The 20,560-nt window shown below is 39.9% G+C and overlaps 1 protein-coding gene across 7 annotated transcripts in view; it reads right to left on the bottom strand.

Moving 5' to 3' along the window:
* Window positions 1-20,560, bottom strand: part of KHDRBS3 (KH RNA binding domain containing, signal transduction associated 3) — a 180,503-nt gene that overhangs the window by 99,697 nt on the left and 60,246 nt on the right. For 6 of the 7 annotated variants that reach the window (XR_003523740.2, XR_003523741.2, XM_027616005.2 and 3 more), the window contains exon 3: window positions 986-1,102. The exons of the other annotated variant lie outside the window; for it this stretch is intronic. Coding sequence is in view for 4 of the 6 variants with exons in the window: in XM_027616005.2 (XP_027471806.1) it covers window positions 986-1,102 (117 nt within the window). In the remaining 2 variants the exon portion in view is untranslated. The remainder of the gene's footprint in view (window positions 1-985; window positions 1,103-20,560) is intronic. 7 annotated transcript variants of the gene reach the window in all.

Here is a 20,560-nt window from a genome sequence, read left to right as displayed (position 1 = left end):
TCAGTTTTTTTACAGGTAAAGTAAGGAAAATGTTATGTATCTTCCACCATTTTTCTAGGGGTAACACGGAGCAATGCACTCACAGTAGCTGTTCGACAAACAAATGGCAGCCATTTTTTATTATAAAAGCCTTTGTTTAGATGGACTTTTTTGTGTGTGAGAGGAGGCTGCATTTTGTCTAAATAACTTTCTTGTCTCACACAATCATTGTTCAACATTTCATGGAAAGTGGCCACGGAATGTGGGTTTGGTTTTCAGTGACATCAATCTCTTCACAGTGACAGAGCAACAAAATGATATAGAGAATAATGTAATAATGAAATGTGAAAACTTCTTTCAGAAGTGGTATATTTAAGAAAGTGATCAATAAAAAAGCTCAGTAATTTTAGCTTATTACAGAAAAAAAAGGCAGTTAGAAGGAATAGAGCCAAGTAGAGCTACTGTGTGTGAGAACACGAAGACACTATTAAATATTTAATATAAAAATATTTAAAATCAATTTTAACTTGATAAAATGTACAGGGTATCAAATGAAGGGCAAAAAGAGCAAATCCACGTGTATACTTTATAAACTCAACTATTTCAAATACAGGCATAGAAAAAAGGCCCCCAGGAACTCGTCTAAGACGCAAACAGTGGCAGTTAAGACTGCAGATAACTTTTCTCTTCATGGTAATTTCAGTATCACTGTACTTTCTATGAGGTATTGCTTCTACAGTCGAAACTACAGGCATTGCTATTGCATTTTACAAATGAAGGTAATAGTTACAGATGTACATGGAGGACACCTTATATTCTGAAACTGGTCCAAGCGACTCAGTTTTCTACACAGTACCACAAACTCATCGCCTTAAACAACATTTTCATATAATTTCATTCGCAATCCTAGGAAGCTCTAATATAATTTGTATTAATACAATGGATAATCTAAAAGTACATTATGCAACTTGTCTCCAAAGTAGCCATTGTCTATGATGAATGTTACCTTTGCCTTGTCTCGCATGGAACCTTTCCCAAGGATGGACATTTTTGTCAAGGTTTCTTCTTGTAAACGCTTCAGAGAATTGCCACGGGGACCCAAAAGTTTCCCCACAAAGTTGAACTAGGGAAAAAACAAACAAACCAAAATTGTAACAGTCATATCTGAAAGTAATTTATTAATCTTGAACGTCAGTAAACACTCCAGTATGCTACACATCACTAATTAATGCCAAATATTTAAGTTCCTGCTATATGCCTCACACTGTACAATTTTCCACAAACCATATATAACAGGGCTAAAAGTCGTAAAGTAAAAACCAATCATTTCAATGATGGTTAGATTTCACAAATTATAAATTAAGCTAATTCCCAGAAATCTTAGGTTGCTATCCTGACACTTTTAACATACATTTGACTTCAACCATGCACAGTGCTAATAAGATGAGGATGTAGGTGGGAAAGATGTAAGGTGCTCCAGGCTGGTCACTATGGAGTGTCTGGGTCCTTCCACCTAACCTCAGCACTTGAGCCTTGGTTAGTCAACCAGGGAGTGCACTGGCCTAGATGAGTCCTCAAGCATTTGGTGGCTCACAAAGCTTTATGACAAAATCCATCTATCTCTTCCAATCTAACTAGCTATGAAAATGTTGACAAATTAATGAGTCTTGATTCTTAGGGTTCTTAATTTAACAAGCACAGCAGAAGTGAATTCATTAACGGTATGGACTCTGAGGCTACAATGCCATGGTTTTAAAACCTGGCTTTTCCATTTACCAGCTGAGTAACCCAGCTAGTTAACTGGGTTACCTGACCTCTCTGTACCTTGGGTTCCTCATCCGTAAAATGAGAACCGTGAAATACAACAGAACCTACTCCCATAAGGCTGTTAGGAAGATTAAATGGGTCCATATAAATGAATCAGAACAATGCTTAACATAGAAAAGACAATAAATATATCTTGAATGAAAGGACTGTAATTAGGAATTTCACACAACTTTTAAAAGCTTTACCATAATTAAGGTAAGTCATGAATACTTCTTGTTCCCAGAAAGAAAGTTAGCCCTATTGACCAGGAAGGAAACTGTTCTCTTTGGCAAGACTTCTGATTACAAACTCATGCAGCTGCTGTTTTGGCATCAGCTCTCCTTCATGATCTATGCCACTGCTGTGCTGTTGCTGTTTTTAAGAGAAAATCGTTTCTCAATTTCTCTACGGTAACTGAAGTAATTTTCTTAAAATATGTACTTTTAAAAAATCAAAATGGTATTTTTTCCTCGCCTACTTTTAATTTTATTGGTCTTCAATGAAAACTCAAATATCTACAGTATTTTTAACCTTCACATGTAAGTATGTTTTGTTTTTTAAATTTAAGTCGATTACTTTTTAAAAATATAGAAATGATACATATAGAGTTAAAAATATCAAATAATACAACATAGGAAAAAAAAATCAGTGTCTCCATCCACTGATCTCTACCTTATTTTTGGTTCCCCATTTTCTCTGCTTTATCTTTCTGGAAATTCTATTATTTGGCTATTAGGATCTCCTGAGTTGGAACTCTAAATTTCTCTCTTATTTTTCCTCTTTCCCTTTCACCTTCTTTGTTTTACTTTCTGGGGGATTTAAGTACATTTCCTACATATCTATTGATTTTTTTTCATTTCTGCTATCAAATGTTTAACTATTAACAGTATTTTCTTATATTTGTTTTTTTTACAGCATTTTAAAAATATTTTATGGAAGTGATATAAATTCTTATATTTCTGAGGATATGAATGGCAGCGCGTCCCACCCCCACCCCGACTTGGAGCTTACAGTATCTGCCTCTTCCAACAGATTCACATTTTGTGGATTGGTCTCTTTGTACGTTATGGGCTTTCCTCAAGTAACCAGTAATCCTCTGCTGCCTCTTCTTAAAAATGTAAGGCTGAGGCTCCAAAACATTACCTGGAAGTCTTGCTTTCATCCACAGGATTTGACAACTGGACTTGACAATTCACTTTAAGATGACAGGCTAGTTTTTTCATCAAACGTTACTCAAATATCAGTATCTGTGTTTCTCTTCTCTTGGCCTAGGTAAGCACTACCCTGAATAGGAATTCCCCAATCTCCCAGGAGGAGGTATCAGCTTGGCTGCTGGAATGCTGGGATTCCCACTAGTAGGTGCACACCTTTATTTAAGGGAAATAAATACCCTCATTTTCAGTGTGGCACCTCTAGCCCTCAGTTGTATCTATCTGGGTCTGAGAGCCCAAGCCTTCTTTATTCAATCCCTCCAAGAAGTCTCTAGCCTGCTGTAGGTTAAGAAGGTAGATGCCTGGTTTTATCAGCCAGGAGGAGCATCCAGTGGTCTAACCACTTCTCACACAAACTTTGAACCAAGGCTCCTCTTCTTCAGTTCTGCCCACCAATCCACCTTCTCAATAACTGGTGTCCATGATTCCTGAGCCTTCTCCAGCTATTTCTGTACTAATGCCCATGTTTCTGGGACACTTTCTCTTGCCCTGTAAGCCTGAATTCTGCTTTCTCTTGTCACCTAAGTCATTACCATTTGTCCATTTATTTTGCAGCCATGAAAACTTCACTCCCATCATTGGCCTATTATTGTTTCACCCTTCCATTCTTGTCTTTGAGGATTTGTGCCTTTTTCCTTCATTTATATTCATTTTGGAAGGTTTCAAAGATGGCATGAGACTAAATTTGTGGTCAAGCAGCCATATTTACATCACATCTTATATTTCCCCACTAACAAAAACTAAGACACCTTAGAAATCATCCAGTCCAAACATCTAATTTTATACTGAGGAAACTGAAGTCCACAGAATGATATGATTTATTCAAGGTCACTTGTAGAACTCTATATAAGAAAGAAAAGTATTTTTATGATTTTATATGCCTTTAGGATTTCTTTCTCCATTTAACTTCTATTAGTCTTTCACTCACAAAAAGGACATAAATGAGTGTTTTGACAGTCAGAAACACTTTTCACTCCCTTCTCTGTTCCAGCATGTATTGTGCAGGAGTTACACGTCCTACGTCAAGTCACCCTCATGAGTCCCAGACTTCATCTACAACACAGGGATTATATGACCCACTGACTGATGAACAGTAAACATGAATTAAATACAGAAAGGTATAAAAAATTACCTAAGAGAGCAACCAACAGACTGTACATACTTCAGGCCACATTAGTAAGTAATAAATTGATGAATTCAACTATTATGGACATACATAAATTTATATGAACAATATCCACTGATTACTGAAAACTGACTCCCCTCCATCCATGACGCTACCAAGGGAGCCAGCACACTGAAACGGCAAGACTGTGCCCAGGCTACCCAGTCGGGTCCTGGAGTTGGCCTCTGACTGGAAGTCATGGAGCCTGAGGTTTATAACTAAGAGTGTGGACACTCATGTCCTTAACGCTGAGTCACAACAATGGCAGTGCGCTTGGCTGCTTGGTCGGGCTCTCAACCCCTGATTGCATCACCTCCCCAGGGAATCTGGAAATACTTAGCACGTCTGTTTGGTTGTCACAATGATGTAGGTCACTACTGGTATTTAGTGGGAAAAAGCCAAGAATATCACACACCGGAAATGGTGGGACTGCCCTTCACAACAAAGAAGTGTCCTGTGTACAATGTCAGCTGTGTCCCTGCTGAGAAACACTGCTAGGGAGAGGAGTCACTGACTCTGGTTGCTCTCTCTTTCTTAGGCTTTAAGTCCTTGTTGGCAACCTTCCTGCAGACTACAAGTTCAATGCTGCCACGGATTCTATAAGGTACCCTACATACTTCAAAAAACAAAACAAAACGAAGCTTAAGCTAGCCCAGGTTGGTACTTGCAACAAGAAAAGGCCTTAGTGACATGGGCTGAACATACGTTTTGGATTCTTCAGACAACATGAACGATACACAAGTTAGGCAGCACGGCCGTCCCATTTGCTCCAAGTACTAGGACCGCCCCACTGGTGCTCCCAGGCCACAGCCTCGTGAAGCAGCACGGCGCCCCTTACTGGCAGCATGACTCTGGCAGTTCCTTAGTCTTCCCGGTCCTCAGGCAGCCAAGTCACGGCTTGTGAGAGTCCTCACACTGAAGGGTTATCATGAAGACTAAGGCGCATCAGGTAAGTGCTGAGCACTGGGAGGGTGCTGAATTTAACCCGACCCTGTGCTCCCGAAAAACAGTGATGATGAGGACAAGCCCAGACCCTTTTCCATTCCTGGGAATGGCTCATTGCTAAGAACTACTCCTCCACACGTGATTTAGATAAGACCTGTGGATGGCCCGCTGTTCACCTGTGACAAGGCCAGACACAGACCCTCTAAATGCACATTCTTTGCCCCACACAAGATTAGCTGACCTGTTGTCCCCACTGATCAATCAGAAAATGTCCACTAACCTGACCTGATCAAACTTCAGGGAAGTTCTCTCTTTCTTCAGGCCCCCGAATATGACCCACCAGCAACCTGGGCCAGCATACAGCCTCCGAGAGACCCCTCCACTTCAGGCGCCGGCCTCAGGGTGAACGTTTTCTGATCTACTGTCCCTCCATGCGGCTTCCACCCACTCCTCCCACCTCCCCCACCTTGCTGGCCTCGTGCCCTCTCCTCATAGAGCAAAGCCTTCGCTGTCTGACTGATCTCATGAGGCGCAGATCTTCTCCCTATTACAAGGCCCCCTCCCTGCTCTTATAATACTTTTTTGTGATACTTTCAAATAAACTCTTTCCTTAACCAAAGTCAGGATCTGGTTTTTGATAACTGTATTCTGAGAATGTAATATATTTTAACTTTCATTTTTTATTAATAAATTCATTTGTGCCTAGATTTGAATAAAAGGTGAAAGTGTTATTTCCAAGATGAATGATATTTTCCCAGATGTGAATTATTACATTACAAATATATTATCATATTACAAGTGTTACAATTGTAAATAGGAAACTTTTCAAAGACGGTAAACCAACACAGAGGTTTCACTGCATAATGTATAAGATCCCATAATTATGTTCTTTGTTGGTTAAAGACCAAATGCTTTTCTGAACTGGCTTTAATTGGTTTCAACTATATTTGTGACGTGACACTGTTCCTCGGGGAACAATTACACTTAAGCTGTCATTTCATAAACAACTAAGTCTCAAGAACATGTCACTGTCTCCATTAAAATGTCCCTTTAATTGGGTGCTCACCAAAGAGTTGGTTACTCCAACAAAGGGATGCTTTACTGACCCCCAACTCAACCCTAACACTGAACTCGCGGCCTGTGCCAGCACCCCGTCAGAGCTCCTCAGTCCAGCCAGCAGGCCTGCCGCGGTGCCCTCACTCGAGCCAGGAACCTGACATTCACGCCACAAGGGCAGTGACGAGGCCTTTTGTGCTCACCGCTCCCACACCTCATTATATCGCACCGATTTCACCTCCTCGATGCCTCTCCCAGTCTACTTGCCTGCAGTCACACCACGAGCCCCCACCTTCGGCCACCATCCTCGCTCACCTTGCCCGCCTCAGCATCTTTTCACCGAATCAACCTCTAGCTCCTCAAGCAGCACAGAGCGTCACACAGAGTTCACTCGGGTACATCTCTGAATCAAACACAACTCCCAACCATCTTCAGAATCAAGTCCCAGTGTCCTGACACTGCTGAGAGAGGCCCTTCCTGACCCGGCTCATGCCCGCCTCTCAGGCTCCACTACTCTCCTGCTTTTGACTTTAGCCATTGCCATTTCTCAGAACTACCCCATTCCAAGAACCACCCATTTCAGCTCAGATATAGAGCTGAAAAGAACATCACTCTTGCCCTTTAAGACAAGAAGAAAGCTGGACAGAATGCAAGTTAACGCCCAAGTCCCAGGGCAAACACCAACCACCCACGGGGCAGAGTTCAGGTGCCTACAGGGAGAAACGAGCCTCCAGCATTTGCTTCTTTGCTTACCTGGGGTGGGCTCGCCTGAGAGCACGAAACCCTAAAAGCCACAGAATTAGAGTCGACACTTCCTTAGTGTCTTCCTCTTTTGTGCAGGAATTAAAACAGTCCTGCCCCAACCTCCACGTGCTGACAGGAAGATCAGGGAGCGGGGAAGACTCCTGAGGCCGCTTCCCTGGGTGCCGTGTGGAAGAAGGAAGCAGCCACTACTGAGATCAGCTCAGACTCACGCCCTCATCTCGCCCCTGCACAAAAGTTTAATCTGCAGGATCAAGGACAACAAGAGTGCTTTGCTTTGCTTTTTAAAATACTGACAAAGTCAACAAAGCATGTAGTAGATCAGCTTCTAGCCCTCAGTACGTGTTATGACTACTGCAACATTGGTGAAGTGGCAAGCTTGTTGTAGGGGCCGAGTGGAAAAGAGAAAGAGATGATGACCCTGCTCATACAGAGTTTCATGTTCCAGCAGAAAGAGCCCGGTGGCGAGTAGAGCTTACACGAAGACGGCCGTGCTGACTAACTGGCAGTGAGCATCCACAGAGGTGGACGAAAGCACCTACAGAGCGTCTGGGTGTTCACAGAGGGCTGGCCTGTGACAGCCGAGCGTGAGCTGTGTCCTGTGCAAGGGTGTGGGGACAGAGTGTTTCCTGCAATGTGATCAGCCAGTGCGAAAGCCCTTGGTAACAAAGGAGCTTCTGAGAACCAAGAAGCCAGCAGCCTGAGGGGAGCAGAGCGAGTCAGGCTGGAAGGCTGGAAGGAAGAGGGTCAAAGACAGACATCCAGCAGGTCTCGTAGGCCATTGTCAAGAATCCGGATTTAATTGAGTTTAAAATACAAATGGCGATCTGGATGGTTTCACTTTCTCTTTGTATTTTGGTCACTGCTTAACTGTTGTTCCCTCTTGATAGGAACTCACTCCTTTAACGATGGCACAACTTTACACTGAAGGGAGAATGAGCTCCAGGGGATGAAGTGCATGCACGGGTTATAGGACCTTCCCTGACTGTAACTGAACTTTCTAATGCTCCCTCCACCTCCACTGCTTTTCTTAAATGCACTTTACTATTTCATCGCCAAAATGAAATCCTGGGATAAACCTGACACTTGTTAAAAGCCACCCCTTCGGTCCACGATGCCCCCCCGCCCAGCACAGCCCTGCCACTCCAACCCTGAAACCTTGGCCTGCAGTCAGCACGTGCACATGTCGGTCATCTCACACTCCCGGCCCGACCCGGCAGTGAGAAAAGCATGCTTTAATGCTATCTTGGTTATCTACAGCTACATAACAAACTAACCCAAAATTTAGTGGCTCTAAACAACAACCACTGATTTATGTGCTCACAATTCAGCAATCTGAACCCTGGGGGGAGTTCCATGTGGCAACGGCCCGATCAGCTGGGGTGGGAAGACCCGCTCTCAAGACGGCTCGTTCCATGCCTGTTACCGCTGATGGTGGCCGTCAGCTGATGTCCTCAGTTTTCCTCGTTTGCACCGATTCGACCCCACCGAGGTATCCTGGGCTCCCACTTATCATGGTGGCCTCAAGGTGGCAGAGCTTCTTCCTGGCGGATGACCCAAGATCAGAGAAGCAGAGGCTGCCTATCTCCTTCAAGCACATGCCCAGAAGCCGGCACCACGTCAGCTCTGCTGCAAGCGCTCCCTGGAAGGGAGCTGCAAGGTCAGGACAGACGCAAGGGAAGGGCAGGCGGTGAGCGCTGCACGCAGAGAACAGTGACAGAGCACTCATTTACCAGAAAGTTACGTTTCCGTAGCCTCAAACATCACAGTCTGTTCTAGGCCTAGCCATGTACCTGCCTACCTATTATTTCCCCGAAGGAGCGCAGAGGTTGTGACCTTCTAAGGGCAGAGACCTGTCTCATTCATCTGCCCAACAACTCAACAGCTGCATACCACAGCACCTAGCTTCTAAGAGGCAAGCAGCATCTCATGCATTCAAAGAGAATGATGAATGTCCATCAAAATTAATGTCCAGAGAATACCAATCACTACCCAAGGGTTTAACACAGTTTAATTAACTTAAAGAAAACCTAGAGTATGCCACATAAGCACAGACGGAAGGCAGCAGATTTCTGGTAGATGGGTCCTAACTGGCCAGTAGCGCCTTGTAACTGAGTGTCTTGTAAAATCTAAGTGTTCATTAAAATGCTTAAAAAGACATCTGAGAAAGACTACAAAATAATAGGGTACCATATCAGATAGACAATGTCGTTTAGTAATACAGAGATGGGTCTCAAGTAGGATTGTGAAACAAAAGAGAGTATATAAAAAGAAGTTTTTTTTAAATGCTTGGATACAGAATGAAGTATACATCTTATTAATTTAAGAGCTAAGAAGATGTAACAGAGGAAGGAGGCCAAAGGGAGCAGGGCACCAGTGACGGCAAATCAAATGCACCCTTGGGCCACTGCCGCAAGTATGCCAAGATCATACGTTAGGCAGCAAAGAATCATCCCTACCACTGGCCCCCACACCCCTCACAGAGATATACAAATACACACACACACACACACACGCGCGCGCGCGCGCGTGCGTAAAATGCACGTATGTGTGTACATATGTGTACCTGTGTATGTATGTAGGCACTCATTTACTTTAAAATTCTGCATCTCCTTTATCATTGATTAATATCATAATACTTAGGGCAAAAGATTCATCATTAATGATACTGGACATAGAGAAATAGTTCCAGTTTGAGAAGTTCATTTTGTCATATCCAACTGGATCACAGGTGCTTTCACTCTGTCATAAGGCTGGGCTTGGAACTAGGCACAGGGGAAGGATCAGCGCAGCCATATTTCTTGCTCATTTAGAATGTACTTTATTTTTTTTAATTTTTTTTAAAGATTCTATTTATTTATTTGAGAGAGAGAGAATGAGAGACAGAGAGCACGAGAGGGAAGAGGGTCAGAGGGAGAAGCAGACCCCGCGCTGAGCAGGGAGCCCGATGTGGGACTCGATCCCAGGACTCCAGGATCATGACCTGAGCCGAAGGCAGTCGATTAACCAACTGAGCCACCCAGACGCCCCCATTTAGAATGTATTTTAGACCTTTAATTCACAGTTTATTTTGCAATAATCCGTGCCCATTTAAAGGGAGGTTTAACTAAAACTAGGTAACGCAGCCCATGAATCCATAATGAGGCATATATCACAGCTATATGCCCTAATATCCTGAAAGCAAATTAAGACTTGGTGAGACCTTCTGAACTGTGGAACTCCCCATGCCCCCCTTTACCGGAAGATATGGTCTCAGCGTGCACAGAACTGTAGGCACTCACGTGAACCCTGCATTCATCTAGGTACTAAATACTAACATGAAGTTTAATTTCTTGAATAAGAGCATGGGCTCTGGAGGCAGATTTCTGGGATTCAAATGCCTGTTACTTAGTAACTGTGTACCCCTTAGCAAATTACTTCTCTATTCTGTAGTTTTTTCATAGGTGAAGAGGAGATAATCATTCCCTCCTAAAGTTGTAAGGATTAAATAAGTTAATACATGTAAGATGCTGGAACAGTGTCTGACACACAGAAAACCACAGGCTATATATATACACATTAAAACAGAAGTTCTATCAAGTGCTCCAATATATTGTTGTGCATACAACCCTCTTTGGAAAACATCACCCAAATGAAAGCATTTGCTTTCACCTTACTGGGGAAAGAGAATTAAGCCCTCAAGAAACACATGTTGTTCATAATCTCCACATTCCTCTGATTCCTGCCCAAGGGCAAGAACAGAAAGCAAAGAGTAAATGAGATCTGTCTTACCTGCCTTCACTTGAAAGGAAAGACCAGATCACCACTTTTATTAGGTCTATGGGCCATTTTAGTTTCTGATGATGTAACTGCTAACCCAATGGTTAGTTAAATAAATCCACATTTTAGTTGACATTCAGAATACTGATCTTATTTGAATTAAACCAATGTCATAAATGCCAAACTCCAAACAATAGTAAACCTAATAACAGATTCGGCACCATGGCATCCACATGAAGTGGAGTGGGTGCTTTAGAAATAACATGCTTGTTTCTTAGCAGAGCTAGTAACTAAATCAAGCTTCAGATTACTGACAACAACTTCCATGATTCTGATAATCACCTCTACATAGATGAATTTCCTAAGAATAAAAGTTATTCCAAACTTGTTTAAACATTCCAAACTTGTATTTAAATCAATCATTCCTAAATTTTAAGAGGAATTAAAAAAAAGAGTACATTCTTTTATAATACAGAACACCTTCCCCTACACATTCTAGTTGTCTGTCTGTCTCTATGTCCTCAGTCCCCCAGGGCTTCCTCCTGGCTACATAAAATTCTGATGCCCAAGTACAGCACTGAAGGCTTTCCAGACTAGCTGTCACCATTCCAGTGACGGCTACAACCTACTATTCTCCCTAATTAAATCATTCTGGCTCAATAGTTACTCTGCTCTCCCCTCTGATCTCTCCTTATTAACATCCTGAACTTACACTTAAGGACTAAATTTAATTCCATCTGTAATTCTTTCTCCAAAAATAGCTCTCTTACATCTTTAAATTCTTGTAGTGCCTGTTAACTTAGTATTTACCCCGTGTTATTTGGTGAAATGTACTCTGTTTCTCCTGTTAGAGTATCAATCCTTGGGAGTAACTGGGACCCACAGTTGATTCATCATTTTTCCTACATAATAGTTTCTCAAGAAATACTTGTGGAATTAAAGTTTATTTTATCCCAAATCAAATGGCACTAGTCAACACAGATTTTATTGATTTTCTTTGCTTGTGGAAATTATTGTGACCTATTAAAGCTATGGATAAAAATAATTATTTAAATTTATTACTTTGCCAACCACAAATCACTAAGTATTATTGGTAGTAGTGGAGATTATTTGGTGTTGCTACACTGATTGTAATTTTAGCATAGTATCTACTTCTAAATGGCAAACAGCTCAACTTATTTAGACAACAGCAACTCTAAAAATCAACGAAGTATACAAAGAACTTCTCCAGATGATATAGACAAAATCCACATACACAGGCATACACAAATAATGTACAATGTGAAATAATCTGCATACTTTCGATCTCTATTTGCTCAAGGCTGGATTCTATTCTTTGAGTGTCTACATGACAAAACAGATAAAAAAAGAAAACTATCCAATAGTGAGTTTGAAATTGTTAATTAGAAACTCCCAGACTTCAACAGTCTGGCTTCGAGGGTATGAAACTAAAGGAAATAAACTGATCCGGACAAGAGCCTGTTATATAAGATGGATGAGGGACGACGGTATAAATTAAGGAGTATAATGGAATGCAAACATAGAGATGAATCGTAATTAACTGAGGAAGTAGAAATAATAAATGTGTAAGTCATGGTATTTCAAGAATGGAGGGGGAAGAGGTAAATCAAGTAGAAGCTAGTAGACAAAAATCACACACTGATTTCAGGCATGGGCAGTTAGGTATATGTGTTGTCATTCAGTGAAATAAGGAACACAGAAAAAGCTCTAGGTTTGCCAAGAAGGCGAGGAATGAAGGTCACTTTTGGGAACGCCAAATGTAAGAGGTCTGTGGGACATCCAAGTGGAGGTGTCCAGTAGGTGCTTGGTCTGATGGGGACGGGGAGGAGGTAAAGAGGACGGGGGGAGACCCACAGAGAGGAGACACATGAGGTGTCAGAGAGCTACTGAATGACAGAGCTGGGCGTAACACAGAGGGACTGGCTCCTAAACCTGGCTTCTTTCACCTCTCTAACTGCTTCTCAGAATCAATGTGTCCTTTTGCTTCATGTAATTGTGTGTCAATTATTTGTCTTGATAAAAGTTCATAGTTTGGTCTGTGGTATCAATTTCTCCCATTTTATCCACTGGGCAGGGAATCCTAGAAGTGAGGGACCAGATTTCCTGTGTGCAATACCACCACAGTCATGTGATTTTCAATCGATCCAACTTGGTGGTTCTCTGGGGGCCCAGAGCCAAAATAGTACAATAATATTTAAGGTATCTAAGTCAGTAGTAACACAATGTTAAGCACTAAAAATGATTTTACCTTTTGGCTCAGCAACACACAGATCTATCTTCTATCACCCTTTAAGAAAGTAAGCAGTGATATGATACAAAATTTACATATAACAATATTTATCACAGACTTTAATTTCTAAATGGTACTGTGTTGTGACCCAAGTACATATATGGCAGCATTTCTAGTCTTCTGAATGCAATGCAATTTGGGGGGGGTCTATATATAACTAAATTTTGTGATTATTCATTTGGCTCAATAAAAGAGTAGGGGTAGTAATAATAATAACAACCCCCTAAAACAACATAAGTTGTTTCAGGAACACAGAGATGGATAGTTATTAATTGAGGAAGTACAAATAATAAATGTCTAAGTCAATGTGCTTCAAGAGTGGAGGGAAAGGAAGTAAATGAAGGAGAGAGAAACCAGTAGACAAAAATCACACACTGATTTCGGGCATGGGCACTTAAGTACATGTGGTGTCTGCCATTCGGTGAAATAAGGAACACAGAAAAAAGGCGTAGGTTTGCCAAGAAGAGGAGGAATGAAAGTCACAAAATTTGGTTATGTCTATGTTTCAGGAACATACATAAATTCTCCAGGAACATAAATTCTTTTAGGAACCCCTCAATTTATGCCTGGCTGGTTTTGGAGTTCACTTAACAAATCTATATCTAGGTTTAAGTTGCTGCTTTCCAGGTCAATAATCAAGAATTTTAAAGAGAATAAAGGATAAGTCACAGCATAAGATTTGAAATCCTTTCATAATATTTTTTGAATGCTATCATATTTACAAATACCAATTTAATCGTCATGACACCAGCATGTGTCACAAGATCACAACAGAGGGAAAACAGCCTCTGCAGATGCATCCTTCCATCTCTACCTAAAATGGCACGGCTCTGGGTTCCCTGAGAGGTGTGGGCTCTTGAGATGGTGGGAGGCTGACCTGGATGGTTCATGGTCAAACAACGGCCTTATAGGTCAGTACATTTCCTGAGGTTCTGGGGTCCAGAGTGGCCTTCTTACTTTATCACGTGGTCCCAAAAGTTAATGCATACCAGGAGGGACACTATAGCAACTTATCACAAATACATGTGTCTTAAAGTGATTATTTTTAGTATCAGGCTTCCTTGATGTCAACAAGTTTCAAAATCCCCACTGGCCACCAACATCAATTTTGGTAATGGCACCTATACATCAAGAACTAACATACAAGTCTATTATCACTTTATTTCTACAGGTAAGCTATCAACTGGGCACCAAAAATAACCTTATTTTCACATAAAGCCTCTTGAAAAACATTATATGCCTCTGAAAATCAATTAGGAGTCACAAAAACGGCAAGTGTTCACATACCAATATAACTGTCAAAATATTTACTACTGCGGGAAATTTTTAAACCCATCAAGATTTCTATGGAATAGGTTTCTACCCCATAGTAAATTTATGGATTTTTACTTGTCTGCAACATGCTACAAGGGAAAAATGTAAACCAATTTTTAAAAAGAACGTTTCCCTGTGCTTTAATTCAAACTCCAGGAGGGAACATGTTTCTGTAAGTACTTCTCTCTTCTCTCTCTCAAGACCCTTAACCTAAGAGCTTCTATGAAACAGCAAATGTATCAAATTTAAAACATGCACATAATAGGAAAACATTCAATGTAACAAACCATGTTGATTAATATAATGTTACGTGAAAATAGTATGCATGTATTATAATGCTTAGGGATTAAACAACTAGCAAATTAAGAAAATTAATAAATCTAACTTAAACTTATAACTGAAAATGACAGAATTTAACTCAGTACACTAAATCTTAACAATTATAGTACAAAGGTCTCTCCCAAATTAACAATCTCAGGACCATTTTTTCCTCAAAATGGAAATCTTTTTTTATCCCACTTATAAAATTTGCACCAAACTGCTGAACATTAAAGCACAGGGACAGGTAAAGAGGAAAGCCGTACATGACCCTACCCTCCACAAAGTAACTGCTCTTAACAGGGTGTTGGTGTTTTTTTTCCTAAATAATTGTCCAACTGGGATATTATCTGCTTTACATGTTGTTTTTCTTTGTTTACCTAACACTGCAGCAGACATCTTACCACAGCAGGAGAGCATGAAGTGTGTGTGAGGTTACACAGAGATGTAATGTATTCCTTTCATCTTAGAGCCTGCTTTTCCAAATGGTGCACAGGAGTCTTCTGCCCCAGCACAACTCTGCATGCAGCGTGCCCTGCTTCTTAAACAGTTCCCAACACCGACACACCTGGGGAAGCCCGCCTCATCCTCCAATACAGCCCACACGTCACTTCCTGTTCGACCTCTGCAGCCCTCAATGGCCAGCCCGACCCCACACTCTGCTCTCTTACCACTTGATCTGTTACTACTCTATAAAAATCTGCACACCTTATTGAAATTAACCTGTTTAGCCAAATAAAATGGCTTGTAATTTCACAACTGCCATCTACCCTGTGTTTCCCTATCATGGCCACCCCCGAACCTCACCCCGTCTGACTTCGGACCCAAGCCCAGCTAGCTCCTTGAGAGACAGCCACCTTCAGGAAGGCTTCTCTCAGGGTGTCGATATGACCCTCCTCTCTGTCTTCCTAGAGCACCCTAACCTGGAACTTCTCATGCTATATTATAGACGTGAGGTTGTTCATCTGCACTCCCCACAAAACAGATCTTCCTGTAACAAAGGAACATGTCTTGATCACTTCTGTTTTCCTAGTAAATACTAGGTATATGAATGGATGATGGATTCAATGATGTATGAAACAACAACAACAACGAAAGAATGTAAAATCTAAACCACAAAGGATCTATGGGTTCCAATGTTGATTTGGCCCTTATGTTGTATCTAGCCACTGCTCAGAACCAAGGGTAAGGGGTCTCTCCACAGGAAGACTCTGGATAGCAATTTCTACAGCTTGAAATCTTAAAAAACACCCCATAAAACAGTGTTTACTTTGAGTTTCACACTTTACAAGCCCTGACATATAACTCAAGAGAGTGAATGTGTCTTAGCTCTGAATACTAAAAGATTCATGTTCCGTGCTACCCACTGAAAGAGTGTTGGAAGTGGTTCATTAAGAGAAAATATTCAATTAATGGAAATCCTTTTATTGGATGGAGCTTCACAAACAGCAGGGCTCTCTTGCCCCAACAGCTGAAGGTATACAGTCTCGGGTAAACTGTGCATCCAGCGGCGCCCTGCCCTGCACTCCGGAGGGCCGATCGCCAGCTTCCTCCAGCTCCGTCTACTCACTGACACCGGCATGAAAGCTTGTTTCTTAGAACTGCCGCAAGTGCCAGATTAGCCTTCACAAAAGTCTAGCCTGAAACTCCCAGGCTCAATTAGGCTAAGCAGAAATATCTTTTTTTCAGCATTCTGAAAGCAGTGGATGTCTAAGCAGCCTACTTCAGATACTATAAGTACTTGAAATAGACTCTGCTCTCCGTTAGGCACAAATTATAATTTGTCTTCCCCCACTCTCATCAAAGCTGACAGTGAAAAACAGTATTTGAGATTTTATTTCAGGTACTTTTGTACACATACTGTATTTCGCATACTCACTCATACACACAAAGTATTAATTCCAGATTAATCATCTACTAGACTATGAACTATTTCAGGACAGGGAGAGTGTTCATCTTTCTATCTACTGGATATTGTGCATACAGTGTATCAAGCATACTGATCAATTTATAAAGCTTTCCGTAAGCCATGCTTTGTTTAGTAATGAGTCTGTCTATGAAATGTTCGCAACATAGTTTTCTCTTTACTAAAGACGTATGTCTTCAGTTCTGCAGGTATGGCTGTGTAGGCTCCTAACAGGATGACCATCTATAGATAACAACTATAAATTCTTGAACTCTAAACAAAACAAAAAAATCAACTGTCTGAAGCCTTTGGAGAATGATCAAAAACAAGGGGATTCTGGAAGGGAGTCAAGACTTGGAAGACTGGGCCTGGGCAAACTTACTGGTTTTAGAATTTTTAGCCTGAGTGGCAGAGCCTGAGACAACCACAGTGCCGAAATGTGAGGAAGGGATACAAGAAAAGGCAGAATCAGAGACGGGGGGCCTCCAAGTTTGTGTAAAAATCCGCCCAAATCCCTGGCTGACCCCAGGACCCTGTATGCCAAAAACAAATGCAGAAGTCAAACTAAGAAAAGAACAACGAATCATGGAACACTGCATCAAAAACTAATGATGTAATGTATGGTGATTAACATCACATAAAAAAAAAAAAAAAACTGAACTGAACTGAGATCTGCACTCTACTCAACAAGTCTGCAGTCTGAATCCAAAATCACCAACATTCCTCAAACAGAAGAGAATCCAGGGCTTTGTCAACACAACACTCACTATGCCCAGGATACAGTCCAAAATTACTTAACACACAAAAAATTGGAACACCATGACTCACTATCAAGATAAAAGTTTATCAATTCAGGTCAAATCCAAAATGACTAGGATTTTAGAATTAGAGACTTTAAAGCACCTATTTTATCTGCACTCAATGACACAAAATAATATGACACCTGTAATGAATAAAAAGCAGAAAATCCCAGCAGAGAAAAATTTTTTTCACATACACATATTTATATATGAATCAAATAATAAATTCTGAAACAGATCATTATAATACCTGATATAAAAAATTTATCTAATGGGCTTAACAGAAAAATAAAGATAACATTAGAGATAATCCATGAATTGAAGATACAGAAGTAGAAGTCCCATCTGAAGAACAGGGCAGGGGGCGGAGAAAAGAGAAAAGAGACACAGGAACTATTTTGAGAATACCAAAACGTTGAACACACGTGTAACTGGTCTCTAAAGGTGGAGAGAGAAAGGGTCATAAAAAGTATTTGAAAAAGTAATAGCTAAAATATTACGATGAAATGGACAAATCTCTGGGAGGGAGGAAGAGACCACAAAAGATGAAATAGGAAATCTGATTAGTGTCATGTCAATTAAAGACTTTGAACTCATCACCAAACTTAAGGCTCAAAGGTCTTCACTGGTTAATTCTATCAAATACTGAGGATGAAACAGCATCAAATTGACATACATTCTTTGGGGTTAAAAAAAAAAAAAGGCAAGGAACACTCCTCACTTTATGAAACCAGCATAACACTAATATCAAAATCTGACAAAGATGTTATACATGAAAAAAAATTACAGGCCAGTACCATCCATGAAAATAGAAGCATTTGAACCCAACAATATATATAAAAGAGATGATAATTAGTAGGGTTTAACCCAGGAATGCAAAGCTGGTTTAATTTAGACAAATCAATCAATAAAATTCACTATATTAACAGTGTAAAGAAGTAACCTTCTGTGTTCATTTCAATAGATGCAGAAAAGGCATTCAATGGAATTCACCACCCAGTCAGCATCAAATCTCTCAGCAAAACTGAGATAGAAGGGAACTTCCTCCACCTAACAAAGGGCATCTACAAAACCCCCTGACTGTTACCACTCTTAAATTTTTCCACTCTGGGAACAAGGAAAGAAGGCCTAATCTCACTACTTGTACTCAAGCATTACACAATACAATAATACAAGCTAAATAAATAAAAAGCATAAAAATTGGAGAAAGAAGTGAACTATTTATGTAGGTGATAAGATTGTGTACACAGCATATCCTAAGTAATCTATAAAACTCATGAAAACAAGTGAATTTATTAGCAAGGTAGCAGAATATAAGGTCAATATACAAAATTTTCTATTAGAAGGAAAAAAATGAGAAAATAAAACTTTAAAATATCCATTGTACAATAATATCAAAAACCTAAAATATTTAAGAATGAATTTCACAAAAGGCAAGTAAGACTTTTACCCTGAAAAGCATAAAATGCTGACAGAAATTAAAAATCTATAAATGGAAAGATACACCATGTCAAGGAAGAGAAGATTCGATGTTGTTAATATGTAATTATCTCCATAAATTAATCAATACAGTGCAACTATAATCATTATCCAAGCAAAATGTTTTGTGAAAGTTAATAAAATCATTCTTAAATTTACATGGAATTGAAAAGGACCTCTATCCAAGCAATCTTGAAAAAGGACAAAGTTGAAGGGACTGCATCACTTAACTTCATGTCTTAGTATAAAAATTATTTTTATTATAATAAAATATTTTATTATTATAATCTTATTATAAAAAGCTACAGTAATGAAGATAGCATGGTAGGGGCATAACGATCCATAGACAGATGAATGAAACAAAGAAGAATGTGCAAAAAATAGACCCTCACTTATATAGTCATGTAATTTTCATCAAAGGTGCTAACACCATCAGTGGGAGGAAGACATCTTTCAACAAATGGTACTAGGAAAACTGGACAGCCACATGGAGAGAAAATAAATTTTGAACCCTCTGCATCACAACATACACAAAAAGCAATCTGAGATGTATCAAAAACCTAAAAGTAAAAGCTATAACGGTAAAGCTTTTAGAGAAACACAGGGGACTAGCTCTATAACTTATCAACAACTCTAGCATCTCTTTGAAACTGGCAAAGATTTGTTAGTTGACAGAAGGTAATAATCATAAAAGGAAAGAAAAACCTGATATATTAGACAGACATCATGAAATTAAAAACTTCTGCAGATCACAAGACACTATGAAGAAAATATCAGGAAAGCCACAGACTGAACCAAATACTCACAGAACACATCTAACAAAGGACTTATATCTGGAATATTTAAAAAAGCTCCTACAACTCAATGATGAGAAGACATACAGCCCATTCACAAATAGGCAAAGGACCTAAAAAGACACTTCAAAACAGAAGATACAGGAGCAGCCAGTAAGTACATGAAATGATCACATCATTACTAATCAGGGAAATGCTAATAAACACCACAGGAAAATACCAATATACTATTCGAATGGTTAAAAATTCAACAGACTGAGAACACTGACACCGATGAGGATACAGAGCCACAACAACTGGTTTGCACTGCTCCTGGAAACACAACAAGGAACAATCACTTTGGGGAGACGTATGGCAACTTCTCGTAAAATTAGATACACAGCAAGTTAAATCTTAAGTATTTACTCAAAAGAAATAAAAACATATCATCACAAAATGTATGAAAATGTTCACGGCAATTTAATCTATAATAACCCCAAATTGAAAACTGCCCTAGTGAATGAATAAACTGTGGCTTATTCAACTAATGGACTACTAGTGAGCAATCAAAAGAAATGAACTACCAACATGCACAACAGTATGCATAAATCATGTACATGAGCACTCAGAAGAAAGAAAAACAAGATAAAAAGAGTATCAGTGTATCAAGTCATGCCAAATCTAAAATGACCAAGATTTTAGAATCAGATAGAAACTTTAAAGCACCTATTGTAATCATGTTCAAGGACGTAACACTTGCAATAAATGAAAAAATAGAACATTTATCTGGAACAGAGAAGTAGAATAGATATTTTGAACATTTATGTGCTTACACCCTATGTTAAGCATTTAACATGGATAATCTTATTTAATTCATATATACATACATATATATGTGTATATATATATATGTATATATGTATATGTAAAATCCAACCTCATCTTACAAATGAAGAAATTAAAGTAGAAAGAAGTT

Source organism: Zalophus californianus, chromosome 4 (assembly GCF_009762305.2).
Source record: "Zalophus californianus isolate mZalCal1 chromosome 4, mZalCal1.pri.v2, whole genome shotgun sequence".
NCBI lineage: Eukaryota > Metazoa > Chordata > Mammalia > Carnivora > Otariidae > Zalophus > Zalophus californianus.
Note: the sequence above shows the minus strand (reverse complement) of the source record. Positions and strands in the feature narration are given on the sequence as shown.